The sequence below is a fragment of the Sarcophilus harrisii genome, chromosome 4, assembly GCF_902635505.1.
Source record: "Sarcophilus harrisii chromosome 4, mSarHar1.11, whole genome shotgun sequence".
In the NCBI taxonomy this organism is placed as follows: domain Eukaryota; kingdom Metazoa; phylum Chordata; class Mammalia; order Dasyuromorphia; family Dasyuridae; genus Sarcophilus; species Sarcophilus harrisii.
Window position 1 is genome coordinate 449,381,622 of NC_045429.1, and position 16,431 is coordinate 449,398,052.

Below are 16,431 nucleotides of genomic sequence, written 5' to 3' on the forward strand. Positions count from 1 at the left end.
ATTGAGAGAGGGGAGCCAGGACCTGGGGAGTAGGGCTGACTCATGCCTGGGGAATCTGGCAGCTGGCGCACATTCAGACTCCTTGATTTGGGGCCCTTGGCCTTTTTTGCTGCTCCGACTCTGATGAGGTGACTTAGGAGATTTGAGATTTCCCAGCCTCTCTTCCCTTACTGTCAAAGGGCCATCACCGATGTCCTTCCCTGTCTTGGGGAATCCTGTTTTAAAAGTGAGTCAGCTGAGTGCTTTCCTGGGGAGCCCCCGGCCAGGCAGGGCAGCATCAGGGGAGGGTAGGGGCAGAGCCCTCCATGGCGTTCCTTACCCACCCAACTCAATATCGGAGAGAGAGAGAGCACAGGGTCTCAGATTGTATGTGATGAGCACCATGATAGTGAAAGCCCATTGAAGAACACGAGATTTTTAAGGTCGCCAGAGGCCATCTAGTCCCCATTTTACAGATGAGGAAACTGAGCCTTGGGACTTGCCCAAGGTCTCTCACTTATGAGAACGGATCCTCCTGCAGCTCCCAGTACTGGCAATCTCCCTTTGGGAACGGAGCTCCTCTAGGTTTTCCCTTTCTCCGTACTGGCCAGAGCCGAGCACCTGGCACATAGTAGGTGCTTAATAAATGCTTGTCGAGCAACTTTGGGAAAAGGCTCCAGGGCTGAGAAGCTGTGGAGAAGCAGCCAAGGAGGGTGTCAGGGTGGGTTGGGCAGATGAGAGGAAATGATCAATCGTGGGAGGTGAGAGGGAGGGCTCCCGGAGCCCTGGGTGCCAGCGTCCAGGAATTTCAGTAACGCCCGGTTAAGGTGAACCCGGGGTTAAGAAGGCCGGGCTAAGACAGAGGCCGGGGGGGGGGGGGCTCTGCCCACTACTGCCCAGCCCTGGCTCCTGGAGGTGCAGAAGGAGGGCTGGGCTCCAGGGGCGGGGGCATCCAGGGGTCCCCAAAGAAGCGAGGGCCCTCCCCCGGGAGGCGGATGGCACCGCCTGGTATTGGTCCCTCCCAAGTGCCCTCTCCCAGACCCCTCCTGCAGTGGAGGCGGAAGGGAAGGAGAGCTCCGTACAGGTTTTTCTGGCCTCGGACCTCCGGACAACCCGCCCGACCAGCTTGTCTTCGGCTCCGCTCCTCCGGGCCCAGCGCGTGTCTGTCTGCTGGGGAGGGGGCCGGGGGCGTCTTGGGAGCCACATGAGGCCCCCCAAGGCAGACTGACCCTGCCTCCCATGGGCGAAGACCCGGCCAGGAGCAGCCATCACCCCCCCGCGGGAGTCGCCGTCAGAGCCTTGCCCACTATGGCTGGGGGACGGGCCCAGGACCCTCACCTCTTGCTGCTTCTGCTGCTCATGGGCAGCCACGCCGGGACCGGCTTGGGTGAGTGTGCTGGGACCTGGGACGGAGGCCCTGGGGCTGCTGCCGGGGGCTCCGAGAGCCCCACCCGGGGACCGAGGCTCTGACCCCTGCCAGCCTCAGTCGGCCCCTGACTCAGAGCTTCGACACTCACAAAATGAGACAGGACGAGGAACTCGGTATTTCCCTTGCAAAACGGGGATGATTTTTGTGCTACTTAACCTGAAGGTTGTTTCCCACAAAGCGCCTTATAAACTTTCAACTGCTATGAAGACATGACCTTATAAAAATAAATGTGCCATCGGGGGGAGGAGCTTTATTTAAGGAAATAGATTATTTTTAGTTTTTCTTTTCCATGCAGGGTCTCCATAAATAGGTCCCCACAGGGGACAGGCCCTGTTTGAGTTCAGTTTGAATTAATCCCTGTATGGGACCGTTCTGTAAACGAGCCAAGTGTGTAAAGGATCTAGACCCAGTGGTCACGTAGTCTGTAAAATTCTGTAAACAAAGTCAAGTGTGTCAAGATTCTAGACCCAGAGGTCACGGAGTCTTTAAAATTCTGTAGACAAGCCAGGTGTGCTAAGGAGGGTAGATCAGAGTTCATACAATTCAAACCTTTCACTTTACAGCTGGGGAAACTGAGAGATTCAGGGGATAATAGAGCGAGAGCTAGAAGGTACACCGAGGCCCTCTGGTCCAACCCTCTCATTTTACAGAGGGGGAAACTGAGGAAATTAATTTGCTCAAGAACAGAACAGGTATTCCAACCCAGATCCCCAGGGGTCCAGATTTAATGTTCTTCTGAGCAGTTCCCCTGAAGCACAAATTCCTTCTTCCCATCCGGAAGAAAAGAGCTAGTGCTTTCTGCCCACATGATACAATCTACTGCAGCAGAAAGACACCAGGTTTTAAGTTGAAAGAGCTGGATTCAAATCCTGCCTCTGCCACCCGCTCCATGACTTTAAGGCTAGTTGTTAGCCTCCATTTCTGGGCCTCGGTTCCAAAAATGAGGCTGTGCTGGATTTGGGGTTCTTACCAGTTCTAGGTTTTATGAGATTCACATTCAGTCACATACTATGAGAGCCAGAAGGAACATAAACATTCTCTGATACAATTTCTTCACTGTACATGGTGGGGACTTGCCCAGTCAAGGTCACAGAGATAAAAGCAGAGCAGGGATTAGAATCCAAGTTCCCCTGGAGAGGAATCAAAGAAATGCCCCTGTTTACCTCCTTTGCAGAGGTGGGGGATACGGATGTGGAATATTACAAAGATCAAATTTAGTGCTACTTGTTGGTAACCTTTAAAAATCTTTGTTACAAGAGAGTAACTTGGTTAGGTAGGTGGCTTAGGAAGGGTGTATTCAAGAGTATGTAAACCAAAAAATGTATCCAAAATATACTTTTCTGGGGGGAGGTAATTGGGGCTAAGTGACCTTCCCAGGATCACCCAGTAAGTGTTCGAGACTAGATTTGAACTCAGGTCCTCCTGTCTCTAGGACCAGTGCGCTATCCACTTTGCTACCTAGTTGTCTCCACAATACACTTTTAAGCTTAATCTGTACCATTAAAGAAAGCAGTTTCTGGGGTGTATCCACTTACACTGAACATTGAAGAATCAAGTAGCCTGAACCGGTTTGAGCTGGCTCTGGCACAATCCTGGGGATATTCAGAGTGAAGGTGATAGAGAAAGAAAAGATGAAAATATTAAAAAAAAAAACCAACCCCCAAACCTGCTATCTCCCAAAGCTCCCAAGTCTTCTGGGGCTTCTTCTACGACACCAAATTATCCCTGAATGCCGTCTCCATCACATGGGTACTCTAGGAAACCTTGAGTCTGGGGTCTCTGAAATGAATCCTCCCGGATTGTCCTGTCTCGGTCACTGCCCACCAGCGTGACCTTTGACAAATTTCACCTGACTTCCAGGCCTCAGTTTCCCTATCTGTATGAGGGGACTGGATCCGACGGCCTTCTGAGGTCCCTTCCAGATCCAAGATCCTATCTTTTCCTGCAAAGTGTTTTCTGCAAAGTGCCTGAGACCAGCCATGAAGAGAGGAAGTAGGCTGAGGGTCACAGGGACAAGAAAGACCAGTTGTTGGAGCTGATAAATGCTTGATTCCTGGGGCTGCCTCATGTGTACCTCATGGTCCACTGGCTCTAAAGGAGATTTATGGGAGGCACGGGAAGTACATGCTGCGCAGCCATATAGAATAGGAATTATATATTATATTATAGAGAATATAGAATTAGGAGGGGCCCTCTCAGCCTCTCTTCTTCCTCCTTCTATCAGCGACCCTTTCACTTGGGTCTTCCCCACCAAGGAGAAAAGAGTAGAATAAACACCAGAGAATGAGAGACAGCTTCTGTATCTGTAGAAGAAGGTAGATTTGATGGTCCCTAAGGTTCCTTTCAGCTCTAGGTTCCTGTGATATTAGGAATAAGGCACTAATTATCTTTTATTATATTACATCACATTATATTTATTATATATTATATTACATTATATATTATATTATATTATGTTATGTTATATTACATAACATTAAATTTATTATATATTACATTATATTTATTATATTACATTACATTATATTATGTTGTATTACATTGCATTATATTATATTATATATTATTAGTCTTAATAATTAAAGAAAGGCTAGACCTGGACTTACGAAGAACTGAATTTGAATCTAACCTCAGACATTTGACTCTTCTGGGAAGTCACTCCACCTGTTTGCCTGTAAAATGGGTAATAATAACGGTCCTTCCCTCCCAGAGGTCATTGAGAGTGTCCACAGAGATAATAACTGGAAAGCGCTCAGCACACAGCGGGCACAAGATGCACCTTAGGGCCCCGTACACATGCCGTAGAAACGCCAGTGTTGATGGGGAGATGCTGGTTGGCAGCCACCTTTCCTGAACGCCACAGTTTGCTTAGGCCAGAGGAGAGGAGATGGTTCCCCTGTGGTTCCCTTGGTGGGACTCCCACGAGTGTCCTAAAAGGGCAAGGCTGTGGAATCAAGCTGAGGAGCTGTCCTCGCCGGCGAGTGCTGAAGCAGAGCTCTCTCCTCTGGACAGAGGGAATTTGGTTGTTTGTCCTTCGGTTGTGACGTTGGGGAAGGGACATTGGGATTGGATTGAAGTGAGGGAGGCAGGGCAAGGTCACCAGCCTCACTTTTCCTTCTGGAGCCATCTGGGTCCAGTGGCCAGATAGAGACCAAGTTGCCTGAAGATGGCCCACCAGCCTCACTTTTCCTTCTGGAGCCATCTGGGTCCAGTGGCCAGATAGAGACCAAGTTGCCTGAAGATGGCCCTGGAGGCACTGGGAGACCTTGGCCTTTTTAAGCTTTCCCAGGTCTGAGTTTGAGGTAGGAAGCAGGTGGACAAGCCCGGGGGGGAGAGATGAGGCACAAACATGAATGACATGGTCTGGGGTTCAAAGGGCTAGGGGCCAAGCTGGAAAGGACCATCCCTCATTTTGCGGATGATGGCCCAGGGGGTGACAGGATTGAAACCCTGATCCTGAGCCTACACGGCCCAAAGGAGCACAGCCCTGTGCACCGAGGAGCCTGCCAGGGAGGCCCTGTGGCGTCATGGATGAGGCACTGGGCCTGGAGTTGGGAAGGGCTGAGTCCAGATCCCTTGGTTGGGAGCATTCCCCAGAGTCCCCCCCCTCTGTTTTTCTGCAGATCAGATCCCGTACACTCCCCAGATCTCCTCCCGGACCCTTGAGGGGAAAGTCACTTCTACCACCTTCTCCCTGGACCAGCCCAGATGCGTCTTCACAGAGCACGCCAACTCAACAGATGCCATCTGGCTGGTGGTAGCCTTCAGCAACGGTGCGACCGGTGGGCTGGGGCTGGGGGTGGGCAGCGGATTCTCCCAGCACTGGCTGGGTCTTACCAGAAGCTGATGTAGACAGATGCCCACCAGAGGACGGCCTCAGGCCCCAACTCTTTAAGGCTGAAATTCAATCATTAGAGATTCATTCCTTTGAGAGTTTAAGCTATTTCTCTCCTCCTTAAATAATACAAAACAATTTCTATGTGGGAGGGCATCTTAAAGCCAGAACATCCAATGGCAATGAGGGGATTATCACAGTGGCTGAGTCCTACCTAATCTAGCCTCTAGAAAAGGGGACTTGATGGAGGGTCCAAGTGAGAAGGGACGAGGGTCTCCCATAACTAGATCGGGGCCAATTGCTAAGGTCCCCCCTTCTCTCCTACTTCTAGCCACCAAGAATTTTCAGAACCCTAAAACTGCAGCCGAGATCCCCTCCTATGCCAACCTGCCAACAAGCTTTTACTACATGACCTTGAAGCTGTCTCCTGACTTTTACCCATGCGAGGAAAAAGACATTGCTGTTCTCCGTGTGGGCAGTGATACCAACTGCCTCCAAAACCTAAGTCAGGAGTATTGTAATGCTCCTCTCCCGGCCCCTGGCCCTTACAGGTGAGTCTCACTGTTCTGGTCTCCTGGGAAAACCAGCCCTGACTCTGCCACAAACATTTTTCCTTTCCCTCCTTTAAGATCTCTTTGGGATACAGGCCAAGTAAAGACACTGCTGGATCAAAGGGAATGCACAGTTTGGTAGCCTTTTGGGCATAGCTCCATGTTGCTCTCCAGAATGACTGGATCACTTTACAACTCCACCAACAATGTATTAGTGTCCCAGCTTTCCCACATCCTCTCCAACATTCATCATTATCTTTTCCTCTCAACTTAAACAATCTGAGAGGTGTGTAGAAATATCTCAGCATTATCTTAATTTGCATTTCTCTGATTAATATGATTTAGAGCATTTTTTCATGTGATTAGAAATGGTTTTAGTTTCTTCATCTGAAAATTGTCTGTTCATATCTTTTGACCATTTATCAATTGGAGAATGGCTTGAGTTATTCATTTGAGTCAATTCTCTATATATTTTAGAATGGAATAGTCAATAATATTGGTGCTATGAGAAATTATTTCTTTGAGGAATTCAAAAACATTTGGGAAAATTTTAATGAACTGATAAAAAATGAAATAAAAGGAACCAGAAAAGAGACCAATATACAGAGTAGCTAGCTAATACTTATCAATGAGCAGCCAAGTGGCACAGTGACTAAAGCACCAGCTCTGGTGTCAGGAGGACCTGAGTTCAAATTCATTCTCAGATACTTAGTACCGTGTGATCTTGAGCAAGTCACTTCCCCCTGTTTGTCTCAGTTTCTTCATCTGTAAAATGAGCTGGAGAAGGAAGTGATAAATCACACCAGCATTTTTGCCAAGAGACAGAACAACCACAACATTATAGAGCACTTCAAGGCTTGCAATATCTTTTTTCATGCTATATCATTTGATCTTCACAGGTATAGTGGAGAGATCACTGGATTTGGAGCCAGGAAAACCTGACTTCAAATACTGCCTCAGATTTTTATTAACTGTGTGATCTTGGGAAAAAATTTGACTTTTGTCTGCCTCAGTTTCCTTATCTGTAAATTTGAGAAGTGTGATCTCTATAGTCTCTGGAGTACCTTCCAGCTCATAATCCAGATAACATGAACAGGCCCTGGAGAAAGGTGCTACTATTAGCTCCATTTTACAGATGAGAAAACAGGTTGTGTTCATTGTCAGACATAGTTATTGTTAAGTTTCATTACTTTTCTTTTACTTTTTGGAGGCATCAGTACTAAGGCATCAATAAAAATAAGTTTTTTTGTGTGTTATGTTGAATTTTATTTATTTTTATTATTTTTAAAAATGTCCCAATTACATTTTATTTTATTTTATTTAATAGCCTTTTATTTACAGGATATATTCATGGGTAACTTTACAGCATTAACAATTGCCAAACCTCTTGTTCCAATTTTTCACCTCTTATCCCCCCACCCCCTCCCCCAGATGGCAGGATGACCAGTAGATATTAAATACATTAAAATATAAATTAGATACACAATAAGTATACATGACCAAACTTTATTTTGCTGTACAAAAAGAATCAGACTCTGAAATATTGTACAATTAGCTTGTGAAGGAAATCCAAAATGCAGGTGGGCATAAATACAGGGATTGGGAATTCAATGTAATGGTTTTTAGTCATCTCCCAGAGTTCTTTTTCTGGGCATAGCTGGTTCAATTCATTACTGCTCCATTGGAAATGATTTAGTTGATCTCGTTGCTGAGGATGGCCTGGTCCATCAGAACTGGTCATCATATAGTATTGTTGTTGAAGTATATAATGATCTCCTGGTCCTGCTCATTTCACTCAGCATCAGTTCGTGTAAGTCTCTCCAGGCCTTTCTGAAATTATCCTGTTGGTCATTTCTTACAGAACAGTAATATAAAAATCAGTTTTTAAAAAGTAAATGAATATGTGCAGAAGAATTGCACATGTTTAACATATATGGGATTATTTGTTATCTAAGGAAAGATATGGGGAAAAGAGAGGGAAAAAGTTTGGAATACAAAGTTTTGCAAGGGTGAGTGTTGAAAACTATGCATATAGTTTGAAAATAAAAAGCTAAAAAGAAAGTAAATGAAATGCTTACATTGGACTAGATCCCTAAGACCCCTCCTTGTCTCGATTTGGGATCCTGAAATGCTTACATTAGACTAGATCCCTAAGAGCCCTCCTTCTCCCGATTTGGGATCCTGAAATGCTTACATTGGACTAGATCCCTAAGAGCCCTCCTTCTCCCGATTTGGGATCTTGAAATGCTTACATTGGACTAGATCCCTAAGACCCTCCTTCTCTGATTTGGGATCTGAAATGCTTACATTGGACTAGATCCCTAAGACCCTCCTTCTCTCGATTTGGGATCCTGAAATGCTTACATTGGACTAGATCCCTAAGACCCTCCTTTCTGATTTGGGATCCTGAAATGCTTACATTGGACTAGATCCCTAAGACCCTCCTTTCCGATTTGGGATCCTGAAATGCTTACATTGACTAGATCCCTAAGACCTCCTTCTCCGATTTGGGATCTGAAATGCTTACATTGGACTAGATCCCTAAGAGCCCTCCTTCTCCGATTTGGGATCTTGAAATGCTTACATTGGACTAGATCCCTAAGAGCCCTCCTTCTCTCGATTTGGGATCCTGAAATGCTTACATTGGACTAGATCCCTAAGAGCCCTCCTTCTCTCGATTTGGGATCCTGAAATGCTTACATTGGACTAGATCCCTAAGAGCCCTCCTTCTCTAGATTTGGGATCCTGTGTCCAAGGTGAGGAGGGGACTGGCTCAAGTTTCATTCTTTTATTGTGTTATATTTTATTTATTGTGTTATATATTATTTTTATTATAAAATATATAATTTTAAAAAATAATATTTTGTTTTTCTCTGATTACATGGAAAAACAATTTGTAATATTGGGGATTTTTTAGGTTTTGAGTTTCAAGTTCTATCCTTTCTTTCTTTTTTTCCCCTTCCCTGAGATAGTAAACATAAAATCTGCCAAATGACATATTAGTCATTTTATGGAAGAAAACCAGAACCAAAAAAGACTCCATCAGCTCTTTCCGTGGAGATGGATAATGTTTCTGAGAAGATGGAAGTCGTTCCCGGTTGATCGTGGCACAGTGTTACTATAACTGTACATTGTTCTCCTGGTTCTGCTCACTCACTTTGTATCAGTTTTTTTCCAGGTTTTTCTGACATCATCCTGCTTGTCATTTGTTATAGTACAGTAGCATTTCATCACAATCATGTACCACAACTTGTTTGGCCATTCCCCAATGGATGGACATTCTCTCGTTTCCCAATTCTTACTGGCTCAAGTTTCAAGCCATGAATTAGTACGCGGCTTTCTTTACTGAACCAGTGGGTGCAGATGAGAGAATGGGGGGCAGAGACCAGTGGACAGAAGGACAGAAGCAAGAGGGGAGAGCACTGCCAACATGGCGGCCATGAACTTGAGTCCCAAGCCTTTTGAGTTCTAACACTGACATCATCTGCCAGCGTGATGCCATGTCTCTGGGCCTCCATTTCCTTGGTAGTTGGATTCATGGTCTCCAAGAGTGTTCCTATTCTGTGCCTGTGAGATCATGAAAAAAATCCATAATCCAGTGGTGAAATCATTTGTCTGATGAGTCTCAGTTTCCTCATCTGTAAAATAGGAGAACTGTACTAGATGGTGAGAGTCCTCCAATTCCAAATCTGGGATCCTCTGGCATTGCTCTGGCCCTCCAGAAACTTGTAGTTGAACAGGCAGATTGAGCTATATGTAATAGACAATAGGTATCTTAGGGTTCTGAGGAAGGGGAGATGGATGGAATCTGGGGCAGTCAAGGAAGGGCTCCAGAGACTAAACCTCCCCTCATTGGAGGGAGAAGCCGGGAATTCCCGAGAAGTTAAATTACAATCCCAATGATGTAGGATGGCATCTGACCAACTGTGTGGTTGGGCTTCCAAGAAGTCCAAGGGCTCTGACAGATTCAGAACCCCCTACACTGACTGTCTCCATTCCTCCCCAGTGTGAAGTTTCTTGTGATGGACTCCAAGGGCCAGCCCAAGGCCGAGACAAGGTGGTCTGACCCAATCACTCTTAACCAAGGTAGGTCTCAGCGTCTGGGACGGCATCTTCCCTTGAGAGGAGAAAAGGTCCCTTTCTTGTGCAGCTGGCTTGGTCACCCAAGGTCACCCGAGTAATCTGGGAGCTCAGGGTCCCCTTTTCTGCCACGTTAGTGGGAACGCCCTTGTTTGCTCTGCCCCCACACCCGAACATCCTTTCTGTCCTGTGCCACGTGCATTCTGGCCTGTTCTTCAAAGCCCAACTGGTCATTCCAGAGCTAGAAGGGACCTCAGAGAATGTCCAGTCCAATCTCTCCATCTTACAGGTGGGGAAACTGAGGCTCAGAGAGGTTAAGTGTCTTACCTAAGCATCAGAAATGGAATTTGATCCCAGGCCTGGGTTCCTCCTCTGGCCACTGTTCTGTCCCTCCGCCGGCATATGGCACCCGCCTCTCCATGGCCCTCTATCTTCCCTGAGATAGTAAACATGAAATCTGACTTAGGTTAGGCAGTGTGACCGTTACTGTGTACAAGGGTTCTGCCCACTCATTTTGCATCAGTTCATGTAAATCTTCTCCCATTCTTCCTATCCCTGACTTTCTCCCCCTGTCCCCATCCTCCCATCCTTGCCCCCATTCTCCCACCCTCCTCCTCCCCGTCTCCCCTCCTGCCCCCCCCCCCTTCTCTCCAGGGCGGGCCCCCAGCAGCATTGACACATGGCCCGGCAGGAGGAGCGGCTGCATGATTGTCATAACCTCCATCCTGTCCGTCCTGGCTGGCCTCCTGGTGCTCGCCTTCTTTGTGGCCTCCACGGTCCAGTTGTGAGTCCTCCTGGAGCTGCCCCCAGCCCCTAGTCAGCATGGACTGGGAGGGATCGGGCCAGAACCAGGGACTGAGAGCTGACAGATGAGGAAACTGAGGCTCCGGGGGAGCTGTTATTTGTTCAGGGTCAGGGATGTGAGTAGAGCCGGCCTTCCTGGGAACGCTGGGCCTTGCTCCCCTCTGGGCTCCTCAGATGCTCCCATGGGCTCCCCCATTCCGTCCGTCAGCCCCCCCCCAGGACCCTCAGGCTTGGGCTTCCTGGATCCCCGGGGTCGCGGGGACCCAGAGAGGGAAGCACATTTCGCATTAATTCCGGCGCTTCTCGCCTTGTACTTCCCGCCGGGTCCGGGGAGCGTTCACATAACCGGGAAGAGGACCCAGGAGAAGACCCAGGTGGGAGCTGTCCGTGCTGGAAGGGCTGCAGGGCTGGGATCGGCCACCAGGGGTCAGTACCAACCTGCATTTCCTCTTATGGATGGTCCAGTAAAGAGACTCTTCTGCTAGAATCAGGCCCTCCGCAATCACCGAGCAATTATTAAGCTCCACAGTGTACCAGGAAAACCAATGGCATGTGTGCTGGAGAACTGGCCTTGAAGTCAGGAGTAAATTGGGCTCAAGGCCGCCTCTGACACTCCTCAGAAGGAAGACCTTTAACCTTTCAGGGCCCGGCCCAAATCTGAAATTCTAAGGCACAAGTTGTCCCGGTAGAAGGAATTTCCTTCCTGGGAGTTCTTCTACAAGTGAAAGCACAGGCTTTGCCCTGGCCTTGGGCCAGAGAGCTCCGGCGCTATTTCCCAATTCCAATTTATTTTATTTTTTGACAGTCACTTTTTTCTTTTAATTTAATTTTTTATTAAAGTTTTTTATTTCCAAAACATATGCAAGGATAATTTTCCAACACTGACTCTTGCAAAACCTTGTGTTCTAATCCCCCCCTCCCACTTTCTACCCATCCCTTCCCCTAGATGGCAAGTAATCCAATATATGTTAAACATGCTAAAAAATATCCAATTCGATTTTATGTTTTAATTTTTTGTTATTTATTTGGAAAAGAGTCATTTTATTTTTATTTCCACTTTTAAATTAATGTCTTTCCCACATCCCCGCCCCCATAATGGACATTTCCTGATTATGAATAGGAAGTGTTTCATTTTGTGCTTGTATCCTAGCCCAGTGCCTTTTTGTGGCTGTGTTGTAAGGCAATTGGGATTGAGTGACACAATTAATAAGTGTTAGTGAGGCTAAATTTGAACTCGGGGCCTCCTGTCTCAAGGGCTGATGCTGCATCCACTGTGCCATCGAGATGCCCTGCTATAGGTACCTAATACATACTTGTTAATTGAATCTTTGATGTACTTGCCCACATGGTCGACATCCTCCCATTTCCGGGTTTTTGCTCCTGCAGTTCCCTGTGGCCAAACATCACCCAGAATCCCTACTTGTCCTTGAAAGCCCAACTCAAATCTGAGTTCATCTTGGAAGCTTCCCCACCTCCCTCAGACCTTAGAAAGATTCTCTTATCAAGGAGGTCCCTACTGGGAAGAGGCCATCTAATTCAGTCCCTTCATTGAGGCACAGAGAGGTCTGGGATCATAGCATTGAGCCACCGAGTCATTTTACAGGGTTTGAAACTGGAGGCCAGGGGCAGCTTGATAGTGCAATGGATAGAGAAGAAAGAAAGAAAGAAAAAAGAAAGAAAGAAAGAAAGAAAGAAAGAAAGAAAGAAAGAAAGAAAGAAAGAAAGAAAGAAAGAAAAGAAAAGAAAGAAAGGAGGCAGGGAGGGAGGGAAGGAAGGAAAGAAGGAAGGAAGGAAGGAAGGAAGGAAGGAAGGAAGGAAGGAAAGAAGGAAGGAAGGAAGGAAGAAAGGAAGGAAGGAAGGAAGGAAGGAAGGAAGGAAGGAGGGAGGAAGAAAGAAAGAGAAAGAAAAGAAAGAAAAAGAAAAGAGGGAGGGAAGGAGGGAGAGAAAGAAAGAAAGAAAAAGAGAAAGGAAGAAAGAAAGAGAAAGAAAAGAAAGGAAAAGAAAAGAGGGAGGGAGAGAGAGAGAAAGAAAAAAAGAAAGAAAGGAAGGAAGGAAGGAAGGAAGGAAGGAAGGAAGGAAAACTGGAGAGCAAATGACAGAGGTTCAGATATTTCTAGGTAGAAGGGGCCTTCAAAGCCCTGTAGTGTACCTTGCCATTTGCTGGAGAAGGAAACTGAGGTTCAGAGGTGGGAAGGTTGCAACTCAAGTCCTGGGAGTCCAAAACCAGTGTTCTCTGTAGTGGGGACTAGACAAGAAGCTCCCTGGGGGCAGGAGATGGCTCCTGTTTGAGCGGGCGCTTATTTACCGGATATTTGTTGTCTGCTTCCCCAGCTCCAGCCTTTGGTGGCCAGAGGAACCAGCCCCTCCTGAGCAGCTGTATGTCGGCTCCTTCATTGGGAAACGCTACACGACCCACCACATCCCCCCAAGCGAGACAGACACGCTGCCGGTGTCTGCCCACCTGCCCCCCAGCCCTTGCTCGGTCCCCATCGTCTAAAGCTGGCTCGGGGGGGCCAATGAGTCACCCCCTGCCCCTCCCCCACTGCATGTCGGCCTGGATTCAAGAAGGAGCCTGAGAGGCTCCAGAAAAAGACTTCCCTTTCTTGCTTGCCCCTCCCCTCTCCCTCTCCCCACCCCCCAGCCCCTTCCCAGTGGAGGCCCCAGCCTCTGACCTCCACAGCCTGCACCTTCCTGCTTCACATTATCTGCCTGGAACTGAAGACCCGGATGAGGGTGGGAGCCTAGTTGGGAGGAGGAGGTTCTGAAAGGGGAGGGGGGAAAATGACCTTCGTTTCTCCCCAAATATCTCCCCCCCAGGCCTGGAATTTCACTCTTAGATCTTCTTTCCTTTGGCTTGGTTCCTGTCCTTTCCAGTCTGGCCTTTTGGGATCCCATTACTTATGGAGAACGGGAAACAGTTAAGTTTTAGAAGAAGAGCTTCCCAAGAGGGAGCCGAGAACTAGGAGCTGCTGGCTCAGAAGGGAGGAGGAGGGAGGGAAGGTTATCAGAGGGGCATCCTGTTCGGGGGGATTTGGCTCAGGCCTGTCCAGGGCGGGAAGGGAACCTCAGGGGCACCTGGAAGCCAGTTTGAAGGAGGATTTAGGACTGACAACATCCCTTCCCCTCCCCTTGCAGGGGCCTGTCCCCTCGAGCTCTGGGAGTTCTGGGAGACAGGGTGAGGAAGCATAGAGTTACCAGCCCCGGGGAGGAGGCCTGCTGTCAGCCTGACTCACGCCTCCTACACACCTGGGAAGGAGAGGGGCAGGGGGAGGTCAGGGAGGGAGGTGGGGAGAACAGGGGTTCCAGACTTGTGGCTGGAGGGCATCCCTGGGCTGACCCGTCATTGGACAGATGGGGAAACTGAGGCCCTGAGAGGTGGCTCAAGGCTGGGTAGGTAATAAGCATCAAAGGGGAGACTCCAGACTCCAGAGCGTCTTTTTGTGGTATCAGCTTGAGAGCCGGGGTTTTGTTGCTTCATTTGATTCAAACAATTGCTCAGGCATCCATAGGCCCCTCCCTTGGGCCGGGCACTGGGCCAGCCCTGGGCTAGCTGAGGAAACTGAGTTCCGACAGGTTTCAGTGACTGGCCTAAGGTCACACCTGGTGAACGCCAAGGGAAGGGCTCGAACCTTAGGTGAGGAAGCCCAGAGAGGGAAAGGAAGGGGCCGCGGCATTTAAAAGGAAAAGCCAAACTCTTCTCTGCTCGCTGCTTGAGCCAGGGCCCAGTCAGACACAATACCCTGAGAACGTCAGGGACTCCTCTCCTTCTGGCATAGACAGTGTCCAGGAGCATCACAGGGCAAGGGGCAGCACCTAGTTGTGCATTAGGATCAATGAATCATTGATTTGGAGCCCGAGGGACCTTTTAGTCCAGCCCTTGAACTGATGAGACAGACCCAACGAGGCTGTGAGCTGTTCAACACGCAGGGAGTGGGGGGCAGAACCAAGGTTTGAAACTAGACCCTCAGGCTCCAAGGGCCTCATCTTTCCACGGCTCCCAATGGCTACTCCGCTTTTATTGTCTCAGCCTGAAGTCCAGGGAGGCAGCCTCTTCACTCAGTGATAGGAGAAATCTTTTGTACAACTCTTGATTCATTCATTCATTTATTTGTTCATGCATTCTTTACTGAGGTCCTTCCCTCTCACCCTAAGTTTCTCTCATTTTTGTAATATGTTTCTATGTATTGTATAAAATAGGCACTTAATAAATGCATATTTTCCTTCCTTCCTTCCTTCTTTTTTCCAGTCTTCTTTCCTTCCTTCCTTCCTCCCTCTCTCCCTCCCTCCCTCCCTTCCTTCCTCCCTCTCTCCCTCCCTCCCTCCCTTTCTTCTTCCCTTTCTTCCTTCTTCCTTCCCTCCCTCCCTCCCTTCCTCCTTCCCTCCCTCCCTCCTTTCTTCCTTTCCTCCCTCCCTCTCTCCCTCCTTTTCCTCCCTCCCTCTCTCCCTCCTTTCCTCCCTCCCTTTCTCCCTTCCTTCCTTCCTTCCCTCCCCTTCCTTCCTTCCTTCCCTCCCTCCTTCCTTCCCAAACCCTTCCTGTACAAGTGTACTCTGACTTTGATACCAATACCTCTCTTGTTTCTGCCTCCAATCCCTCTGGCCCTCCATGGCAGTATATCTCTAATGCCCCACCAGCCTTCTAAGACTATAAATCACAGAAGAGTTGCTGATCTGCGTTGGTAGAGGGAGTTTCCTTAATGGAAGTATCTCATATCAGTGCAATTCCAGATCTGGTAAAAATATATCAATAACCAATTTTTTTGGTCTGGATGAAGAAGTAACAGTTGCTGCTGTTCCCCAAATCCCAGCCTCCTCGCTGCCCTGTCCTAGTTAGCTTTCTCCCAGTTGAAGAAAGAAGAGCAGGGGAGGGGATCTCTGCGCTTATCAGCTAGAGCCAGGAGATGGGAAAGGGAGTCTTTCTGGTGAAGCTCATGCCCAGGAGACTCTGAGGCTGACGATATTCCTATCGAGGCTCCTTGGGATCAGTTCTTTCTTTCCCCTATCCCACCACCCCCAGCCTCAGTGCCCCTGAGCCAACCTGGTTTGTGTCAGATGACACAGATGCCTGAGGGCATTGAGCTCCCCCCCCGGTGAGTCATGTGTGCCCCCCCCACAAGGCCTCAGCCCATCCTCGGACTCCTGCTTATTTTATTTGCCCCCTCCCATCGGAAGCCCTGGCTAGCCTTCCCTTATGGGCTCCCAGGATACTGCAGCTGTTGACTTGGCTCCCAGGAGGAAATGCTTTGGAGAATGCTCATTTCTGCTGCCTCCACCCAGGATCCAAAGTGGGGTCCTCCTCTTTCCTCTGCATCCCCCAGTCTCCACCCTGGGCCCTCCTCGGAAGTGAATCAGCAGCACCTCGGTGCCCGACCAAAACTTTAATGTCCCACACTGAGGTCACCCCCCCACCTACTTACTGCCTCTATTTGTAGTGGGTGCCGTCATCCTCCCATCCTAGCTCCAGACCCAGAGTTCTCTCCTTCACCTTCCCTCTCTAATCCCGTCAGCTACGCCCTATTGATGGGACCCCTCTGGACACTTCCCATTTCCACTCCCAGATGGACAGATGGAAGGGATGTTAGAGTGAACAGGGCGCTGGATTGGGAGTCAGGAAGAGCTGAATTAAAATCTTGCCTCAAATACTTATTAGTTGTGTTAATTAAGCATTCTGGACCCCGTTTCCACTCTATAAAGCAGGAAAAACAATAAAATAATAACCCTAGGGAATAAATAGGAAATAATAACTTTACCTCACA

At 48.3% G+C, this 16,431-nt stretch overlaps 1 protein-coding gene across 1 annotated transcript; it reads left to right on the forward strand.

The window, feature by feature from the left end:
• The first annotated feature begins 860 nt into the window (after nt 1-860).
• Nucleotides 861-14,909, forward strand: UPK3B (uroplakin 3B). Its single transcript, XM_023503795.2, has 6 exons — nt 861-1,366; nt 5,032-5,181; nt 5,575-5,794; nt 9,801-9,880; nt 10,529-10,658; nt 13,010-14,909. The coding sequence occupies exons 1-6, from the start codon at nt 1,219-1,221 to the stop codon at nt 13,173-13,175; spliced, it is 894 nt and encodes a 297-aa protein (XP_023359563.1). The 5' UTR covers nt 861-1,218; the 3' UTR covers nt 13,176-14,909.
• Nucleotides 14,910-16,431: the final 1,522 nt, after the last annotated feature.